The sequence below is a fragment of the Caloenas nicobarica genome, chromosome 25, assembly GCF_036013445.1.
Source record: "Caloenas nicobarica isolate bCalNic1 chromosome 25, bCalNic1.hap1, whole genome shotgun sequence".
Lineage (NCBI taxonomy): Eukaryota > Metazoa > Chordata > Aves > Columbiformes > Columbidae > Caloenas > Caloenas nicobarica.
In genome coordinates, this window is record NC_088269.1 from 2,702,724 (window position 1) to 2,718,726 (window position 16,003).

General features: G+C 56.1%; 2 protein-coding genes across 2 annotated transcripts; one reads left to right on the forward strand and one right to left on the reverse strand.

Moving 5' to 3' along the window:
• The first annotated feature begins 6,875 nt into the window (after nucleotides 1-6,875).
• On the forward strand, nucleotides 6,876-9,684 carry BOLA3 (bolA family member 3). Its single transcript, XM_065651502.1, has 4 exons — nucleotides 6,876-6,958; nucleotides 7,395-7,518; nucleotides 7,669-7,757; nucleotides 9,571-9,684. The coding sequence occupies exons 1-4, from the start codon at nucleotides 6,923-6,925 to the stop codon at nucleotides 9,634-9,636; spliced, it is 315 nt and encodes a 104-aa protein (XP_065507574.1). The 5' UTR covers nucleotides 6,876-6,922; the 3' UTR covers nucleotides 9,637-9,684.
• A 128-nt stretch (nucleotides 9,685-9,812) lies between these two features.
• On the reverse strand, nucleotides 9,813-15,436 carry MOB1A (MOB kinase activator 1A). The gene is made up of 6 exons (XM_065651501.1): nucleotides 15,228-15,436; nucleotides 13,442-13,608; nucleotides 12,442-12,535; nucleotides 11,023-11,156; nucleotides 10,778-10,941; nucleotides 9,813-10,267 (listed from the first exon to the last, which is right to left on the reverse strand). Exons 1-6 carry the CDS (start codon nucleotides 15,239-15,241, stop codon nucleotides 10,190-10,192), a joined length of 651 nt encoding a protein of 216 aa, XP_065507573.1. The 5' UTR covers nucleotides 15,242-15,436; the 3' UTR covers nucleotides 9,813-10,189.
• Nucleotides 15,437-16,003: the final 567 nt, after the last annotated feature.

Here is a 16,003-nt window from a genome sequence, read left to right on the forward strand (position 1 = left end):
CTCCTTTGCCGGCGGGGAGAGCGGCAGCGGCATCTCTAAAGGACAAAAACAGGAAGAAAAGAAGAAAATACACAAAACCAGGAAAAAAACCCCACACCAACCAACCCCAAACTGTGAATAGTTGCTCTCTGTACATCACTGTTGCTAAAGTCTGGTGCTTTCCGTCTCCGGGGGGACTTTTCTCCGTGCGATCGGCTCTGGGAAGAGCGAATCCCTAGACTTGGCTGGCCAAACCCCTCGCCGATCCGCCTTCCCTGCCGGGGCTCGGTGCTTTTTCCCCCCACCCCGGGTTGCCATCCCTCCTTCCTACGGATCGCCGTTCTTCCCGCAAAAAAACCACCCCCGACCAACAACCCGACGACGACGACAACCGCCTGGTGCTTTTCGAACAATCTCAGTCGAGACTTTCCGCCCGTCCCCGATGCCGAAGCGGCGCCGGGACGGAGGGCGGGAGGGCGGCGCGGCCGAATCCGGGTGCCGGCGTCCCCGGGGTCGTCGCTTTTGCACTTTCAGGTGCCTTTTGGAGAGCCAGCGAAGCCGGAGGCGACGCCGTCACCGCGCAGAAATCACCGTGTGTTTACCGTCACCCTTCTTCCTTCGCACACTGGCACGGATCAGCAGGATCTCGGTAAAACAAAAAACAGCCTGAACATTTACGTGGTCTGATTTTAAACCTGTAAATAGGGAAAGAATTTTTTTAAAAGCACTTTCACCTAGATTTAAAAACGAAAGCGAAACTTAAAAAAACAACTCCCCTCTTTCCTCTTCTCTCCCCACCCCACCAACTTGAAAGCAGTATGTTTTAAACCAGATTATCGGGGGAGAACTGTAAATACTGGCAGAATATTTAACATGCTTTGTCCGTCCTCCATAATTTTTTTTTTTTTTTTTTTTTAACTGTAATCTGTAAAGTCGCTTATATTTGACAAGGAAACTCAACGAGCTATTACCGCTTTTCTTATAACCTACCCAATAGCATATCAGGATTTTACGAGTCGATGGCAAGGCGGATTTTAGGGATGCTCGCGGGCGATGCCGTCGGAGGGCGAGGAGGGGACCTGCGCATTCCCCGGTCGTTCCCCGTTCGGCGGGGCCGGATTCGGGTGCCGGCCCCGGTCGGTGTGGCGGGAGGTGCCGTGCGAGCGTCGCCCGGACGCGTTTCGAATCTCGGGGCCGAGGGGTGCGTTCAGAGACGGCGGAGGGTCCGCGTAACCTGTCTAAGTCCTGCTTCCTCGGGAGGTTTTATTTGGGCGCAGGGAGGGGATTCGGCCCGACACGGCGGTGGCTCCGGCGTGTTCGATCCGGGCGAAGCTTCGGAGCTGCCGGCGCCGCGAGTCGGGGAGCGAGAACTGCTGCGGTCTCATGTTTTTACACTACGTAATGTCTAACCTACCTCAAATCTCAGTCGTTGAAAATTAGCACGCTTCAGACTTCTACGAAAACTCAGAATCTATGCACAGCTCTTTACCCCTTGCTGCTGAGAGGCTGTTTTTTCAAGCAAAATCTTTTTCCTTTCCCCGGCGGCCACGCTCATCCCTCCCGTGCCGAAACCCAGGGGGGTCGCGGCGTTACCGGGGACTCGCCGGGGGATGTTTTTAATCGCTTCAGGGTGAGCTGGGGACCTCGTTTGGCAGCAGGTCATGGCCACAATGGTGCTAGAACAACGCCCGCGGTAGAAACCTTGGGGAGAGCTCAGCGCGGGGAGCCCCAACGTGCTCCCGCCACCCCGCTTTGGGTTTTTGTGACGCTTCGCCTCGGGCGGGGAACGGGGGACACGTTTCGGGGTTCCCCCCGCCCCGTCTCGACGCTGTCGGGATGAGGCACGGGAAGGAGAAGGAAACCAGGATCCCTGAGGTGCCTCAATTGCTTAATTATTTTTTTCCTTTTAATACTGGAGTATGCTTTGTGGGCTCTATAAGGCGTATTTTTATTAAATGAAATCTTCTAATAACAACGGTGCTATGGTGTTATAACAAACTGTATCATGCTTCTGCCTGATTCCATCTTGCTGAGGTGCTACTAATGTACATACGAAACTAGGGAACCAAGAAAAACAACAAAAAAAATGTTTAGAAAAAGCAATGTTGTGGAGAAGGAAGTTGAGTTTTCTGGAGCGACAGCTCGAGGCGTGCCGGGAGCCGGACGGGTTTATGCAAACTGAAATCGGCGCCGCGGTGGAGCCGTTCAAGCCGTGCGCGGACGTGGTGCTTGGACGAGGTGCCGTGGCGCTTGGCCACACGTCGTGGACGTGGTGCTTGGACGCGGTGCGTGGACGTGGTGCGTGGACGTGGTGCTCGGCCACGCATTCTGGATCTGGTGCTCGGACGCGGTGCGTGGACGTGGTGCTCAGCTGCGCATTCTGGATCTGGTGCTTGGACGCGGTGTGTGGACGTGGTGCTCGGCCAAGGCGTGTGAACGTGGTGCTTGGACACAGTGCTGGACTGTGGTGCTTGGACGTGGTGCTTGACAGCACATCGTGGACGCGGTGCTCAGTCGGGGCGTGCGAACATGGTGCTCGGCCACGGCGCGTGACCACGGTGCTTGGACGTGGTGCGTGAACGTGGCGATCGTCCACGACAGTTGTCAATGCATCACGGACATGGTGCTTGGATACGGCACTCGGCCAAGGTGCGTGGACACGGTGCTCGGGGACGGTGCTCGGCCACGCGTTGTGGACTCGGTGCTTGGATGTGGTGTGTGGACATGACGCTTGGCCAGCGTGTGTGAACGTGGTGCTCGAACACAGTGCTTGGACGTGGTGCGTGGACGTGGTGCTCGGGCACGGTGCTCAGCCATGCACCGCGGACACGGTGCTCAGATGCGGTGTGTGGACAAGGTGCTCGGGCACAACGCTTGTCCACCCATCGTGGACATGGTGCTTGGATACGGGACTCAGCCGTGGTGCGTGGAGACGGTGCTCGGGGATGGTGCTTGGCCACGCATCATGGATGTGGTGCTCGGATGTGGTGTGTGGACACGGTGCTTGGCCGGGGTGTGTGGACATGGTGCTCGACCGCGGTGCTTGGACACGGTGCTTGGACATGGTGCTTGGACACGGTGCTTGGCCACACATCATGGACACGGTGCTCGGACACGATGCTCGGCCAGGTTATGTGAACATGGTGCTCGGCCACGGCGCTCGACCGCGGTGCTTGGCCATGGTGCGTGGACGTGGTGCTCGGGCACGGTGCTCAGCCACGCACCATGGACGCGGTGCTCGGGCACGGGGCTCGGCCGTGGTGCGTGGACATGGTGCTCTGGCATGGTGTGTGGTCATGTACTGTGGACATGGTGCTCAAGCACAGCGCTCGACTGCGGTGCTTGGACATGGTGCTCGGCCACGACGTGTGAACATGGTGCTCAGGCTCGGCGTGTGGACATGGTGCTCAGCCAGGGCGTGTGAATGTGGCGCTCAGCTGCGGTGCTCGGACACGGCGCTTAGATGTGGTGCATGGACGTGGTGTGTGAACATGGTGCTTGCATACAGCGTGCAGACACGGTGCTCGGACATGGTGCGTGGACGCGGTGCTCGGGCAGGGTGCTCAGCCCGGTGCAGGGGTGCGTTGTGCACACCCGGCGCATGTGCAAGGTGCAAGGATGTGGTCTGTTACAGCGCTCCAGCACCATGCATGGCCATGGTCCCCAGACACGGTGCATGCCCGTGGCGCTCGGGGACGGTGCACGGACACGGTGCTTGAAGGGAGCGCGTGGGCATGGAGAGCGTGCTCGTGCACGGTGCTGGGGTTTGCTCCACGGGCACAGTGCTCGTGCATGGACGTGGTGCTCGTGCACGGACGTGGTGCTCGTGCACGGTGCTTGCCCACCACGCAGAGACACGGTGCACGGACACGGTGCTTGTGCACGGTGCTCATCCACCACACGTGGATGTGGTGCACGGGCATGGTGCTCGTGCACGGACACGGTGCTCGTGCACAGCGCTTGCACACCGTGCAGAGACACAGTGCATGGCCACGGTGCTTGAATGGGGTGTGCAGGCATGGAGAGGGTGCTCGGTGCTCGTGCACGGTGCTTGTCCTCTGTGCACGGACACAGTGCTCGTCCACCACATGTGGATGTGGTGCACGGACATGGTGCTCGTGCACAGGCACGGTGTTTGTGCACGGTGCTCGCCCATCACGCACGGATGCGGTGCACGGACACGGTGCTCGTGCATGGTGCTCATCCACCATGCAGAGACACGGTGCATGGACACAGTGCTTATGCACAGTGCTCGCCCATCACGCGCGGATGCGGTGCACGGACACGCTGCTCATGCACGGTGCTCGCCCACCACACAGAAACACGGTGCACGGACATGGTTCTCATGCACAGACACGGCGCTTGTTCACCATGCTCGTCCCCCGTGCACGAACACAGACCCTGGCACACACATGGTGCTTGCCCGCTGTGCACCCCCGTGCCGTGGCGCTTTGTCCCCGCGGTGCCAGAGCGCAGCGCACGCTCGCAGCGCACGTGCGGTTCACGTGCGACACGCACGGCGCATGCAGGGCGCACACGTGGCACGCACGGCGCCCACGGTGCACACAGCAAGCACGGCGCACGCAGGGCGCACAAGGCAAACACAGCGCCCACGGTGCACACAGCAAACACGGCGTGCGCACGGCACACGCACGGCGCACACGGTGCACACAGCAAACACGGCGCACGCACGGCGCACACGGTGCACACAGCAAACACGGCGCACGCACGGCACACACGGTGCACACACAGCAAACACGGCGCACACGGCGCACGCACGGTGCACGCATGGCGTGCACGTGTTGCACACCTGGCACGCACGGCGCACACGGCGCAAAGACGGCGCGCACACGGTGCATGCGCACCCCTCGCCCCCCGGCGCACAGACCCCGCTCAGCACCGCGTCCCCCATCTCCTCGCGCCCGTTCCCCAAACCCCGGCGTGTCCCCGCGGCGAGGGCTCGGCCGGGCCTCCCTTTTCTTCCTGTCTCTTTCTTTTCCCCCCTTTATTTTTCCATTTTTTGGGGTTTTATTGGTGCTACTCTCTCCCCGCTTCGGCTTCCCGTCGGCGCCGGGGCCGCAGTTCCCCCCGCGCCCCCAAACCAGGCAAATACCTCAACCCTCCCCGAGTCCCCACGGAGCGAAACCGGGGCGAGTCTTTCCGAAATCAGGGATCCTTCCGCAGCGGGGTTTCTTCCTTCACTTTTTTCCTTTTATTTTATTTTAATTCCCCCTCCTTTCTCCCTTTCCGCCCGGGTTTTCGCCTCATTTTTCCGCATCCTTCAGGGATTTACAAACCGCCGTAATTTCAGCCTCAGTTTTATTCCAGGAGCAAATTTTTTTTTTTTTTTTTTTTGGCCGGTGGGTTTATTGCACCACGGCCACAAGGAAAAAAAAAAAAAACAAAACACAACAAATCCAAATTGAAGCTACAGCGCCGTTTCTTCTCAGATTCGGGAATTCGGTCGGAGGCGGGGGGGTTATTTTTGGCGTTTTTGTCGGGTTTATTTTTGGGGAGAATGGAGGAGCAGGCGGGACGGCGGCAGGCGGAGGGGGGGACCCCGCGGGGGGTCTCGGTGGCTCCGAAAAAATTCACACTTGAAGATTTCTTGGTCGGCTCGGGACTGTGGTTACTTGAAATGAAGTTTTTTTCCGGGGCGGATCGAGGACCGGTAGATTTTTTCCCATGTCTCAAGGCAATAGGATTAATGTGTATTAAACTGTAGATACTTCTAGGACAGTAAATTTATGCTGATAATTTTATTTTGTATAATTTTCCCCTTTTTCTTTTTTCCTCCTCTTTGTGTTTCACCCACCCCTTTAACACCCTTTCTTTTTCCCTTTCCCCCCTCAGTGTTTTGGTAAATTTTTTTTTAGGATGCCTAAAAATTGTAAGTTTGGAATCTTCCCCTTTCCTTCCCTGGTTTTGGTTTTTGTTGTTTTGGTTTTGGTTTTTTTTTTGGTTTTTTTTTTTGTTTGTTTAATTTTTTTTTTTAATTTGTATTTTATTCTAAGTTACGCGCGGCCGGCCGGGCCGCGAAATGTATTATTCCTGATATCTTTAAAATATTGTGGGTGTTTTAATAAATTTTATATTTATTTTTTGCACTCAACAGGCGGCCTCTGGCTTTGCATTTAATGCTGGGCTGGCGGGGGGGTGGGCAGGATGGGCCCCTGTCTGTGGGAATGGGGGGGTCAGGATGGGGAATTTGGGGCGGGGGGGCAAGAATGGGGCCCTGTCTATGGGAATGGGGGGTCAGGATGGGGAATTTGGGGGGGGGGGCAAGAATGGGGCCCTGTCTATGGGAATGGGAATGGGGGGGTCAGGATGGGGAATTTGGGGGGGGGGGGGGCAAGAATGGGGCCCTGTCTATGGGAATGGGGGGGTCAGGATGGGGAATTTGGGGGGGGGGGCAAGAATGGGGCCCTGTCTATGGGAATGGGAATGGGGGGGTCAGGATGGGGAATTTGGGGTGGGGGCAAGAATGGGGCCCTGTCTATGGGAATGGGGGGGTCAGGATGGGGAATTTGGGGGGGATGACACAGGATGGGGGATTTGGGGGGGTGGGGTCAGGATGGGACCCTTTGAGGGGGGGCAGGATGGGGCCCTCTCTATGGGAATGGGGGGGGTCAGGATGGGGAATTTAGTGGGGGCGGGCGGATGGGGCCTTGGGTACGGGATGGGGGGTGGAGGATGGGGCGCAGGGGCCCTTTTGGGAGGGTCAGGATCGGGCCCTTTTGGGGGTATCGTGTTGTGCGCCCCCCCCCCCCAACCCCGGGCACGGGGCGTCCCCGTCGGGGTCCTCCGAACCGCCAGGGGTCGCGGCGGCGGAATCTCAGCGCCGGCCCCGCCCACTCCTGCGAGGAGCGCAGCGATTGGCTGGCTGGGCAGTGACCCCGGCGCGCGGCGTCAGCGGCCGGTCAGCGGGCGCGCGCCGCGCAGTATGGCGGCCGCGGCGGGACTGAGGAAGCGCGGCCCGGTGCGTGTCCCTGTGTGTGTGTCCGTGTGTCCGTCCCTCCCTCTGTCTCTGCCCCCCCTCCCCAGTCCAGGGGTAGGGGTTGGGGGCGCTTGTCCGTTGTCTCGAGACCCCCCCCTCCCGGTTTTTTTGGGAGGGGGGTCCGTCTCCCCCCGTCTCCCTGTGTGTTGCCACCGCACGGCGGTTCCGGTAAGTCCGACCTGCGGCTGCTCCCGGTAAGTGGCTCCGGTCGCGGCTCTGGTGCCCCCGGCCCCTCACGGTGAGTGTCCCGCTCCCCGGACCGGTGAAGGTTCTTCCTCCCCCCACCTGGTGCTTCCCCCCCCCGGTGCTGGGGCCTCAGCTCCCCGGTTCCCGCCGTTTCCCGTGTGGGTGGCGGGTCCCCCGCGGGTTTTTAACCTTTTTTTTTTGGTTTCTAATCTCTTTTTTCACCCCCCCCCAGCTCCTCCTGCACCGCAGCACCTGGCGAAGCTTCTCCTCGCAGACGGACGGGGAGGCCCGAGTGACCCGGGTGCTGCGGGAGAAGTTCCCCCGGGCGTCCGCCATCAAAGTCGTGGATATTTCAGGTACGGAAAACGCTCTTTGTTTCCCTCCCCTGCCCCAAACCCTCGGCGCGCTCTGCGAGGAGGGAGCCGGGTCTGGCCCCGGGACCCCCGGAAGGGTGAGGACGTGGGGGCACAAAGGGCCCCTTTGCTCAAGGGTTTTATTTTTTCCAGGAGGCTGCGGCGCCATGTACGAAATTCACATCGAGTCGGAGGAATTCCGGGAGAAGCGGACGGTGCAGCAGCACCAGATGGTGAATCAGGTGAGGGGGGCGGCCGTGCTCGGGCACCATGTGTGTGTTTATGTGTGTGTTCATGTGGTGTGTTTAACACCTGCGCTGTGTGTGCAGCGTTTTGTGGCTGGGCGTTTCGTGCCCGTGTGTGCACAGCGCTGGAGTTGGGCACAGGGGCCACGTCTGTGCACGCAACGAGCGTGCAAAACTAAAGCGCTTTGCGCACACACACGCAGCACCCGACTGCGAAGCGCTGCGGGCAGGGAGCTCGGCCGCCGGCGCCGCACACGCAGCCCAAGCGTTAACTTCGGGTAGACTGCGAGTGTGTGAGTGGCGCAGCTTTTCCCTCCCAGTAAGAACCAGCGTAGCTGTGTGTGCAGCACTTACCGCAGGCGTTCTGCCTGTACGGCTCACAGCCGGGGCTCAGGTGTGTCTGACACACACGCTGCGCAGCTGAGACACGTTACAGCTGAGAGCCTGTCAGTGCTGCACACAGGGGGAGGATTAAGTGCTGTGAGTGTCTTAGGGTGTAGATCTCACCCATAGTGTACCCTTTTCCCCACCCTCATAAAGACTGTGCCTCTTTTTCCCCGTCCACGCAAAACAACAGCCTGCCCTTTCTGCCAAATAAACAGCAGCGCAGCTCGTCCTTCTCAATCAATAGTGTAGTTGTGCATGAGCACGGTCATGCCCGGGCACCGATGCTGTCTGTACTTCACACATGCGCAAGTGCATTCACACACACGGTGCCTGGCTGTGATGTGCTGCACTGCACACACAGATAGTGAGGATTAAGAGCTGTGCCTACACATAGTGTGTCTTAATAGCACAGCCCTCCCTTCCCAGTAATAAATAGTGTCTAGTAGTGTAGTTCTTCCTGCCCTCCCACTCCTCAGCAGTGCGGGGCTCCCCAGAACAGACAGTGAAGCGTGTGCAGGTTGTGCTTAGTGTGGGGTGCTCTGTGTGCACGTTCACACACTCTGCTCAGCAGTGAAGTGTCTTTGCACAGCTCCCTCTTTTTGCCCTCAGCGCTGTGCGTGCACACAGTCTGGCTGTGGTGTGCTGCACACAGTGTGTCTTAATAGCACAGTCCTCCTTTCCCAGGAATAAATAGCATAGCCTCCTCTTCTCCAAAACGATAGTGCGTACTCTAATAAATTGTGTGTGGTTTTTCCTTCCTTACAGTGCTTTACCCTGGGCACTCTGTGCATGAAGTGGAGTGCAGCCCCTTCTCTTCCCCCCACCCAAATAGGCAGTGATGGTGTGTGTACATGCAGTCAGTGCTGAGTGAAGTGCACATACAGATAGTGAGGATTAATAATGGGTCTAGTAGTTAGTTCTTTGTGCCTTCCTACTCCTGTGCAGGTTGGGCTAAGCGTCTTAGCCCCCCCGCTTTTTCCCCTCCAGTCACACCGCATGTTTTGTAGTCCTCCTTTCCCAGGAATAAGTAGTGTAGGCTGCTGTTCCCTCTCTTCACTAAACAGCGTATTGTACTATTACCAGAGTAGTTCCTGTACTGCTGAGGAGTGGAAAAGTGTGTGTGTGCACAGTCTGCAAGTGTCTCACTCTGCTGTAAAAAGTGCTCTAGACACTTGGTGCTCACAATTTAGTGTAGCTCTTCCTGATCAATAGGGTGGTGTGTGGGACTTCTACCTCTGAGTATGGAGGAGATTGTGAACACACAGGATACAGGGCTCAGCAGCCTCAGCTACACATACCCTGTTGCAATGAGCGTTGCGGCACTGTTGAGCTCGAGCATACCTGTGTCTTTCCAGTGCTGGGTGCACATGACAACACTGCACTTTGCTCCAGCACAGGCTCAGAGCAAATTTGTCTGTTGCAGGCACTGAGTGAGGAGATCAAGACCATGCATGGACTGCGCATCTTCACCTCAACCCCCAAATCCTGATGCTTTCACTACTGCCTAGTTGAATAAAGTTTTGCTTTAGGTGCTTTGCTTGCTGTCTGGGCTCCCCTCTGTACTCCAACACTTGGAGTCCCAACTTGATTATTCTTTTCTACACCATGCTGCATTTTTCAATGGCACCTGTGTGGGAATGAGTGAAACACCCCTCTGAAAAAGAGCAGGAAGGAGGAGAAACTTTATTCAGCTTATTGCCATGCAGCCCCAGCCACCAGGGAGCTGCTCTGACACCAGGCACTTCTTTTTCCTTCCAATGCCTAAGGGGAGCTAAGGCTCTAGGTGCACCTTGTCCAAAAGGACACTTCAAACAGAGCTGGGCCATGTCCGTCACAAAAGGAGAACAGAGTCCCATCCTCAACTGGGCTGTGGTTCTTGCTGGGACTGGAGCACGCAGCATCCAAAACCAGCACGGTCAAAACTTCTACAGTGTTTTACAGTGAAGCTCAGCCTCTGGAACCAATGCCCCGTCACTGAAGGCAAAGCGTAGAAGTGGCCGGTGAACTAAGCGGAAAGTCCAAAGGGTCCTTCCTGGAAAGGTTTATCTGTCCTTGGAGCCCAACTTCTCAATCAGTTCCTGCAGAGGAGCCAACTCCCGCCTGTCGATCAAGTTGAATTCCTGGCAGGGGAAAAAAAAAAATCAACAGTCACCTCTCAGGGCTGCTGGGAACTCAGCATGTGCAAACTCAGAGAACCACCCAACTGGCATTACTGCAGCAGCCACTGCTCCATGTCTCTGCAGAGAAATTCAAGCATTTCAAGACAACACAACTTTTCCTGTGGTGTGGCTGCTCCGCTTGCTGTCACAGAACAGACTGCTAAAACAAAGAAAAAAGGTGCTGCGGTTGCTACTTCAAGTCGGTTCTTGAGCTACAAAAGCTCCAAATTCTCCTCAAGCCTGGTTTCTTTTGCTGTAGGCCCAGAGCTAAAACCGAGAGAGAAATTCAAGCATTTTGCAGCCAACTTGGCCTGGAAAAAAAAAAAGGCAACACCACAACCACACAGGGCAGGTGTTTACCACATCCTCCAGCACACACCACTGCTGTTGATCTTCAGAGAGGCACTTGAAATCCAACTCTCTAAAAGCAAACGAGAAACCCAAGCGAGCGGCGGGTGCTCCGGGCCTCACCTGCACAAAGAAGATAAAGTGCTTGAAGGAGGTGTTGAGATGAGCCTCCTCCTGCAGCCGCATCACTGAGTCGAAGTGCTGGTGGTAGATGTGGGCGTACACGCGGAACAGCCGCTTCAGGATCGTCTTGGCCACCGACATGAAGTTCTTGGGAAAAGGGACGCCTGAAACGCACCGAGAAATCCTGCGGGTCGCTCAGATGTCCCAGCAGCGGCTTGGTCCCACACGCGAGACCTGGTGCTTACCGATCTTGGAGGGGAAGAGCGTCTCGTCGTCCAGCTGGTCCTGCACCCACGTCATCAAGTAATCAATGTACTTGGGCGCTGAGCACTTGATCGGCTTCTTTATGTTGGTGCCGTCTGCCCAGTGGTACTCATACCTGCAGGGAGGAAGATAAATTCTTGGCTCTGAGACAAGACAACAAAACAAAAAAAAAAATTCATTTTCGCACCCTGTGGTTCCCTGTTTATCTCAGTATAAGGAGACAAACCGCAGCACTCACGCGACAAGAGCTGCGCTTTGCCTTTTCGAGTTTCTGGAGCGTGACACACCAGTTGGTGTTCAATAAACTCAACCGCTCTGTTCCCTGGCAGAGGTAACACCTGCAGCCACCACTTCCAGCTTTTGGCCTCTAAAGTGAACTGCAGCTTTGTTACGACCCCCTCTGACATCAAGGCTTCCTTAAAATGGGGCAAAGAGGGAGTGTCTGGGCCATCGCTCAACATCTGAATTAATTCGCCTTTGGCAGGAATTCAGCACACGAGATGGACAACTTAGCAAAAAAAACCCCACATTTATTGATCCTGCCTCTCCTCCAAACCAGGGCAGACATCAACTGTACACAACAACACAACCTGCTTTCTCTGAGATTTTTTGTCAAAGTCCTTCAAAAACAACAGGAAAAAAAAAAACCCAAAGCCCCATGTTTTCACTGTCGCCTCTTGTCCGAGGATGAGCGAAAACACACGATGCCATTTAAACGGGAAACGGTTACAGGAAATGTCGCTAAATATAGAAACGGGAACTTGCAATCGAGCTACTCGTGGGCAGAAAAGCAGGGCAGGATGTTACATGGCCACCGGCTCCCCGGAAAACAAAGAGCCTCGAGCGGCCGCACAAACATGATGTTCTGCTGCAGTTTTATCTCTACTCAACACACAAGTGCAGAGAAAACATTAAATATTCTTCTCCCTGCGGGTATTCACGCCTCCTAAAAAACAAAGAGGCACCTCAAATCCACCCTCGCTGGCAGCAGCAATTTTAGAATCGCTCGTGTTCTGAAAAACCACCCTATGGACTCTCAAAACCCGACCCTTCTGGTCAAGTTACATCTTCCATTTTCCTTAAAACAAACCAGACCCTTTCGCCAACAAATCTTTCCTTAAAATGAAACAAACTATTTCGAACACATCTTTCCATAAAACAAACCATTTCACCAACACATCTCATCAGCTTTCCAACAACCCGATCAGAGGGGAAAAAAAACCCCACACGTGCTGCTTCTGAACAAATATTCCACACGCCAGACAAACGGACAGCAGGGAGCGTGGTGCTGCACCTGGACACATCCCATTCGCTTTTTAGCTTCTTTCTACACACACTCGAGCGAGCCGCCCACCTCACCGCATTTAAATCGCAGCCATAATCCACGGTAAACTTCTTACCTGGGTCCTGCGGACATGACCGGGCAGCTGGTCTCCGTGCAGAACTCTGTAATGGTCCCGTACAGCATGTTGATTTGGTTGAAGAAATCCACCGCTGGAAAGGAAACACAGCAGGTTTACTCACAGCGTAAATGCAAAGCAGAGCAGAGCGCAGGATCGCTGTTGTGGGGGTGAGCGCGCCGCAAAACTCTGCAGAAACAAACACCCCCCTTCCGTACGACATCAGGTTCCCAACAACTTTGAGACATTCTGAGATTTTGAATCGCCCTGACAATTTTTCCACCATCAGGCGGCCGCCCCTTGCTGATTCATGCGGCTCCGCTTCGCTTTCCATGCCTTGGAAGTCACTGCTTTATGTTCCAGGCTCTTTTAAAAAATGTTAGCACCCCCAAACCTGATTGATTTTGATAATAAGGGAGACTTCCCTTAGGTTTAACACTTGTGGCCCGACTTACTGTTTTCCATTGCTCAAAACTATTTCTTCTTCCTCCTGTAACCTCCGAAGAAATAAAGTTCAAGGCCAGCAACAGCTTAAATCCAAATAAATTTGTAGCATTTAGCTTTTTAAACCGTGCACGCAGCTATAATGAAATGACAATAGAAAACACATTTCTACTTTTTCCCTGAACTCCTCGCTGTCACCATTTTGCAGTTGACGATGCCAACTTTGTAATTTAAAATATTGATACTGGAGTAAAAGTGTTGATACCGGAGTACAAAAACCAAGTAAAAAAAATAACCACTCGCCTTCCTCGTCACCTCTGCAAGTCTAAAATTGAAAAACCCCACCCCAAAACCGCAACAGTGTGGGTTTGTGTCTTGCTTTTTGCACATTTCCAGAGCGCAACGTCCCTTTGACGCATCACACCGTAACTTTTCTTTTATTCTGACTCAACTAAACAGAGCGCTCTAGGGATAAAAATTTCACCGGGAAAATTTTCTAGGTTCTTTTAAAAATAAAAACCCAGCTTTTTTTTGTTTTCCCGCTCTCAGGACTCACTGTTAACTGCGATCCACTCGTTAAGATCCTCTCCCTCCGGCAACATAACCGCTTGTCTGAGGTTCCCGCTCCCCAGCGTCGCCTCCGCATGTTTCAGGAGTTCGTACTGATGGGAGCCCTCGGGAATGTTCTTCTTGGGTTTGAAGGTTTTCGAAGATCGGCTCCCGCTGATGAGAGGAAAAAACCATTTCCGATTACCCCTTTAATGGCGTTTTCTTCCCCGAAATGTTTCCTCTGCCACGGGGGTGAACGGACCCTACGTGCGAGCCAAAGCGTTTCTGACGGCACCACGAAAAAGCCACCCGCGCGCTTCCCTATTTCACCTGCCCTTTCTAAAAAATCACAAATACTCGGTGCAACGGTTGTTTCTGATCACGGAAAGAAAAGCCCACGTAACGAAACGATCAGCCGGCTTGATGGTGGCAAATATCAGACGCTCAGCACCGTAGGAAGCAGTTTGCTAAAAATAGAGACTTAATAGACTCCAGCACCAAAATGCAAATTGCCACTGTACTCTCACCGCGCTCAGCAGTCAAGACATCGACAACTCCTCGCCAACCTCCCCCTGTCCCTCTGGTGGAACTGCAGCCTCTCCCCAAACAGCTGCTAAAAAACGGATGAATTTCAAGACATCTCAACCACAAAATGTTACGTTTCAGCCCCTGCCAGCTCTCTGCTTCCCAGCAAGGGTGACGCAAAGGGCCGGGCAGCCGGGGCCAAAGCACCGAGAGGATAAACGGGCTTCCCCACCGTGTGCCGCTCAGCATCCTGTCTCTATCACGCAGAACCAGACACCTTTGTACTTCGCGGCGGCTTCAGACGCTGTTTATGTGTGATGCTCAGCGTGGAAATAAAAGACCTCTCCTTCCAGTTTGCTCTTAAACCAAACTGCTCCCTCCGGCTGCAGCCCTGCTGACCCGAGGCAGAGGGAACCAAAAAGCCTCAGAAGAGGCTCCCCGGCCCCTTCTTACACCACAAAATGCCTCAAATTCTCTTGTGCGGCTCCCAACCGGGCCTTGGGAGCCAGAACCCCTCTCACACTTCACATGTACCACACAGGTATCCAACAGCCCACCCCACAGAGCTCTTTAAAGATATATATATATATATATATATATATATTTTTTTTTTTTTTTTTTTTAATACCACATGCTTCCAGGTCTACCCACTTAACTCAGCTCCAGCGCCATTACACCCACCTGGCCTCGCACCAGGGCAGCCCTTTGCGGGCCCCAGCGCCCACCCACAGGTGCGGGGTCAGACGCACCCCAAACCCACCCCATGGCACAGGGGGCTCCTTTTTTTGTCTCACCCCAGAGCCCCCTCCCAGCCCCCGGGGTGTCCCACCGCGGCAGAACATCCTCCTCAGCAGCACCCAGGGCCTCTGCCCTTCCCCAAAAACCGCCCTGAGGAGCCCCCTGGGCCTCAGCACAGGCTCCTCCTCAGCTCCTGGGCAGCGCTGGGGCCCCCGGACCCCAAAACCTCCCTCAGACCCTCCCGACAACACTTTCCTTAACCTCCCCAAACCCACCGGCCCCCGCAAGGCCTCACTCAGCACCCCCACCCCACAAACCCCTCAGAATTCCTCACAAACCCGCCCCCCCACAAGCCCCTCACACACCCGGCCCAAGCGTCCGCTGCCCCCGACCCTCTCAGAGACCAAAGCGCCTCGCAAACCCCCTCCACTGAGACCTCGGCACACAAAACCTCTCACGCATCCCCTTCCCGAGGGCTTTTCTCCCCTCGCGGCCCCCCCACTCCCTCAGGGTCAGCCCGAAGCGCTCACAAGAGGAAGCTCATGGCGAGCGAGCCTGAAGCGAAGGCGGCGGCTGCTCCTGGCGCGGCCGCGGCTCCGTCTCCTCACGGGCAGCGCCCGCCCCGCCCCCGCCAACTCTCGCGAGAGCTCCGCCGAGGGGGCGGGGCCTCGATGGGACGGGGCGGGGCCTCGCGGTGAGGGGGCGGGGCCTCGCACGGCGCGGTCACCATGGCAACACCGCCGGGGCCGAGATCCGCGTGGGGCTGTGCCGGCCTCGGACCCCCCCAAAGCCTGGGCACCCCCGGAGCCCCCTCCTCATGGGTCTGGGGACCCCCGGAGCTCCCTCGTCATGGGCCTGGGTTCCCATCATGGGCCTGGGGACTCCACCATGGGCCTGGGGACCCCTGGAGCCCCTTCCCCATAGGCCTGGGGAGCCCCAGAACCCCCTCCTCATAGACCTGGGCTCCCACCATGGGCCTGGGGACCCCTGCATCCTCTTCCACATGGGCCTGGGGAGGCCCAGAGCCCGCTCGTCATGGGCCTGGGGACCCCCCATAAGCCTGGGGACCCCTGAAGTCCCCTCCCCATGGGCCTGTGGACCCTCAAAGCCTCCTCCCCATGGGCCTGGGGACCCCTCATGGGCCTGGAGACCCCCAAAGGTCCCTCATCATAGTCCTGGAGCCCCCCCATGGGCCGGGGAGCTCACAAAGCCCCCACCTTATGGGTCTGGGGACCCCCCATGGGCCTTTGGACACTCAAAGCCTCTTCCTTCTGAGCCTGGTAACACTCAAAGCCCCCTCCCCATG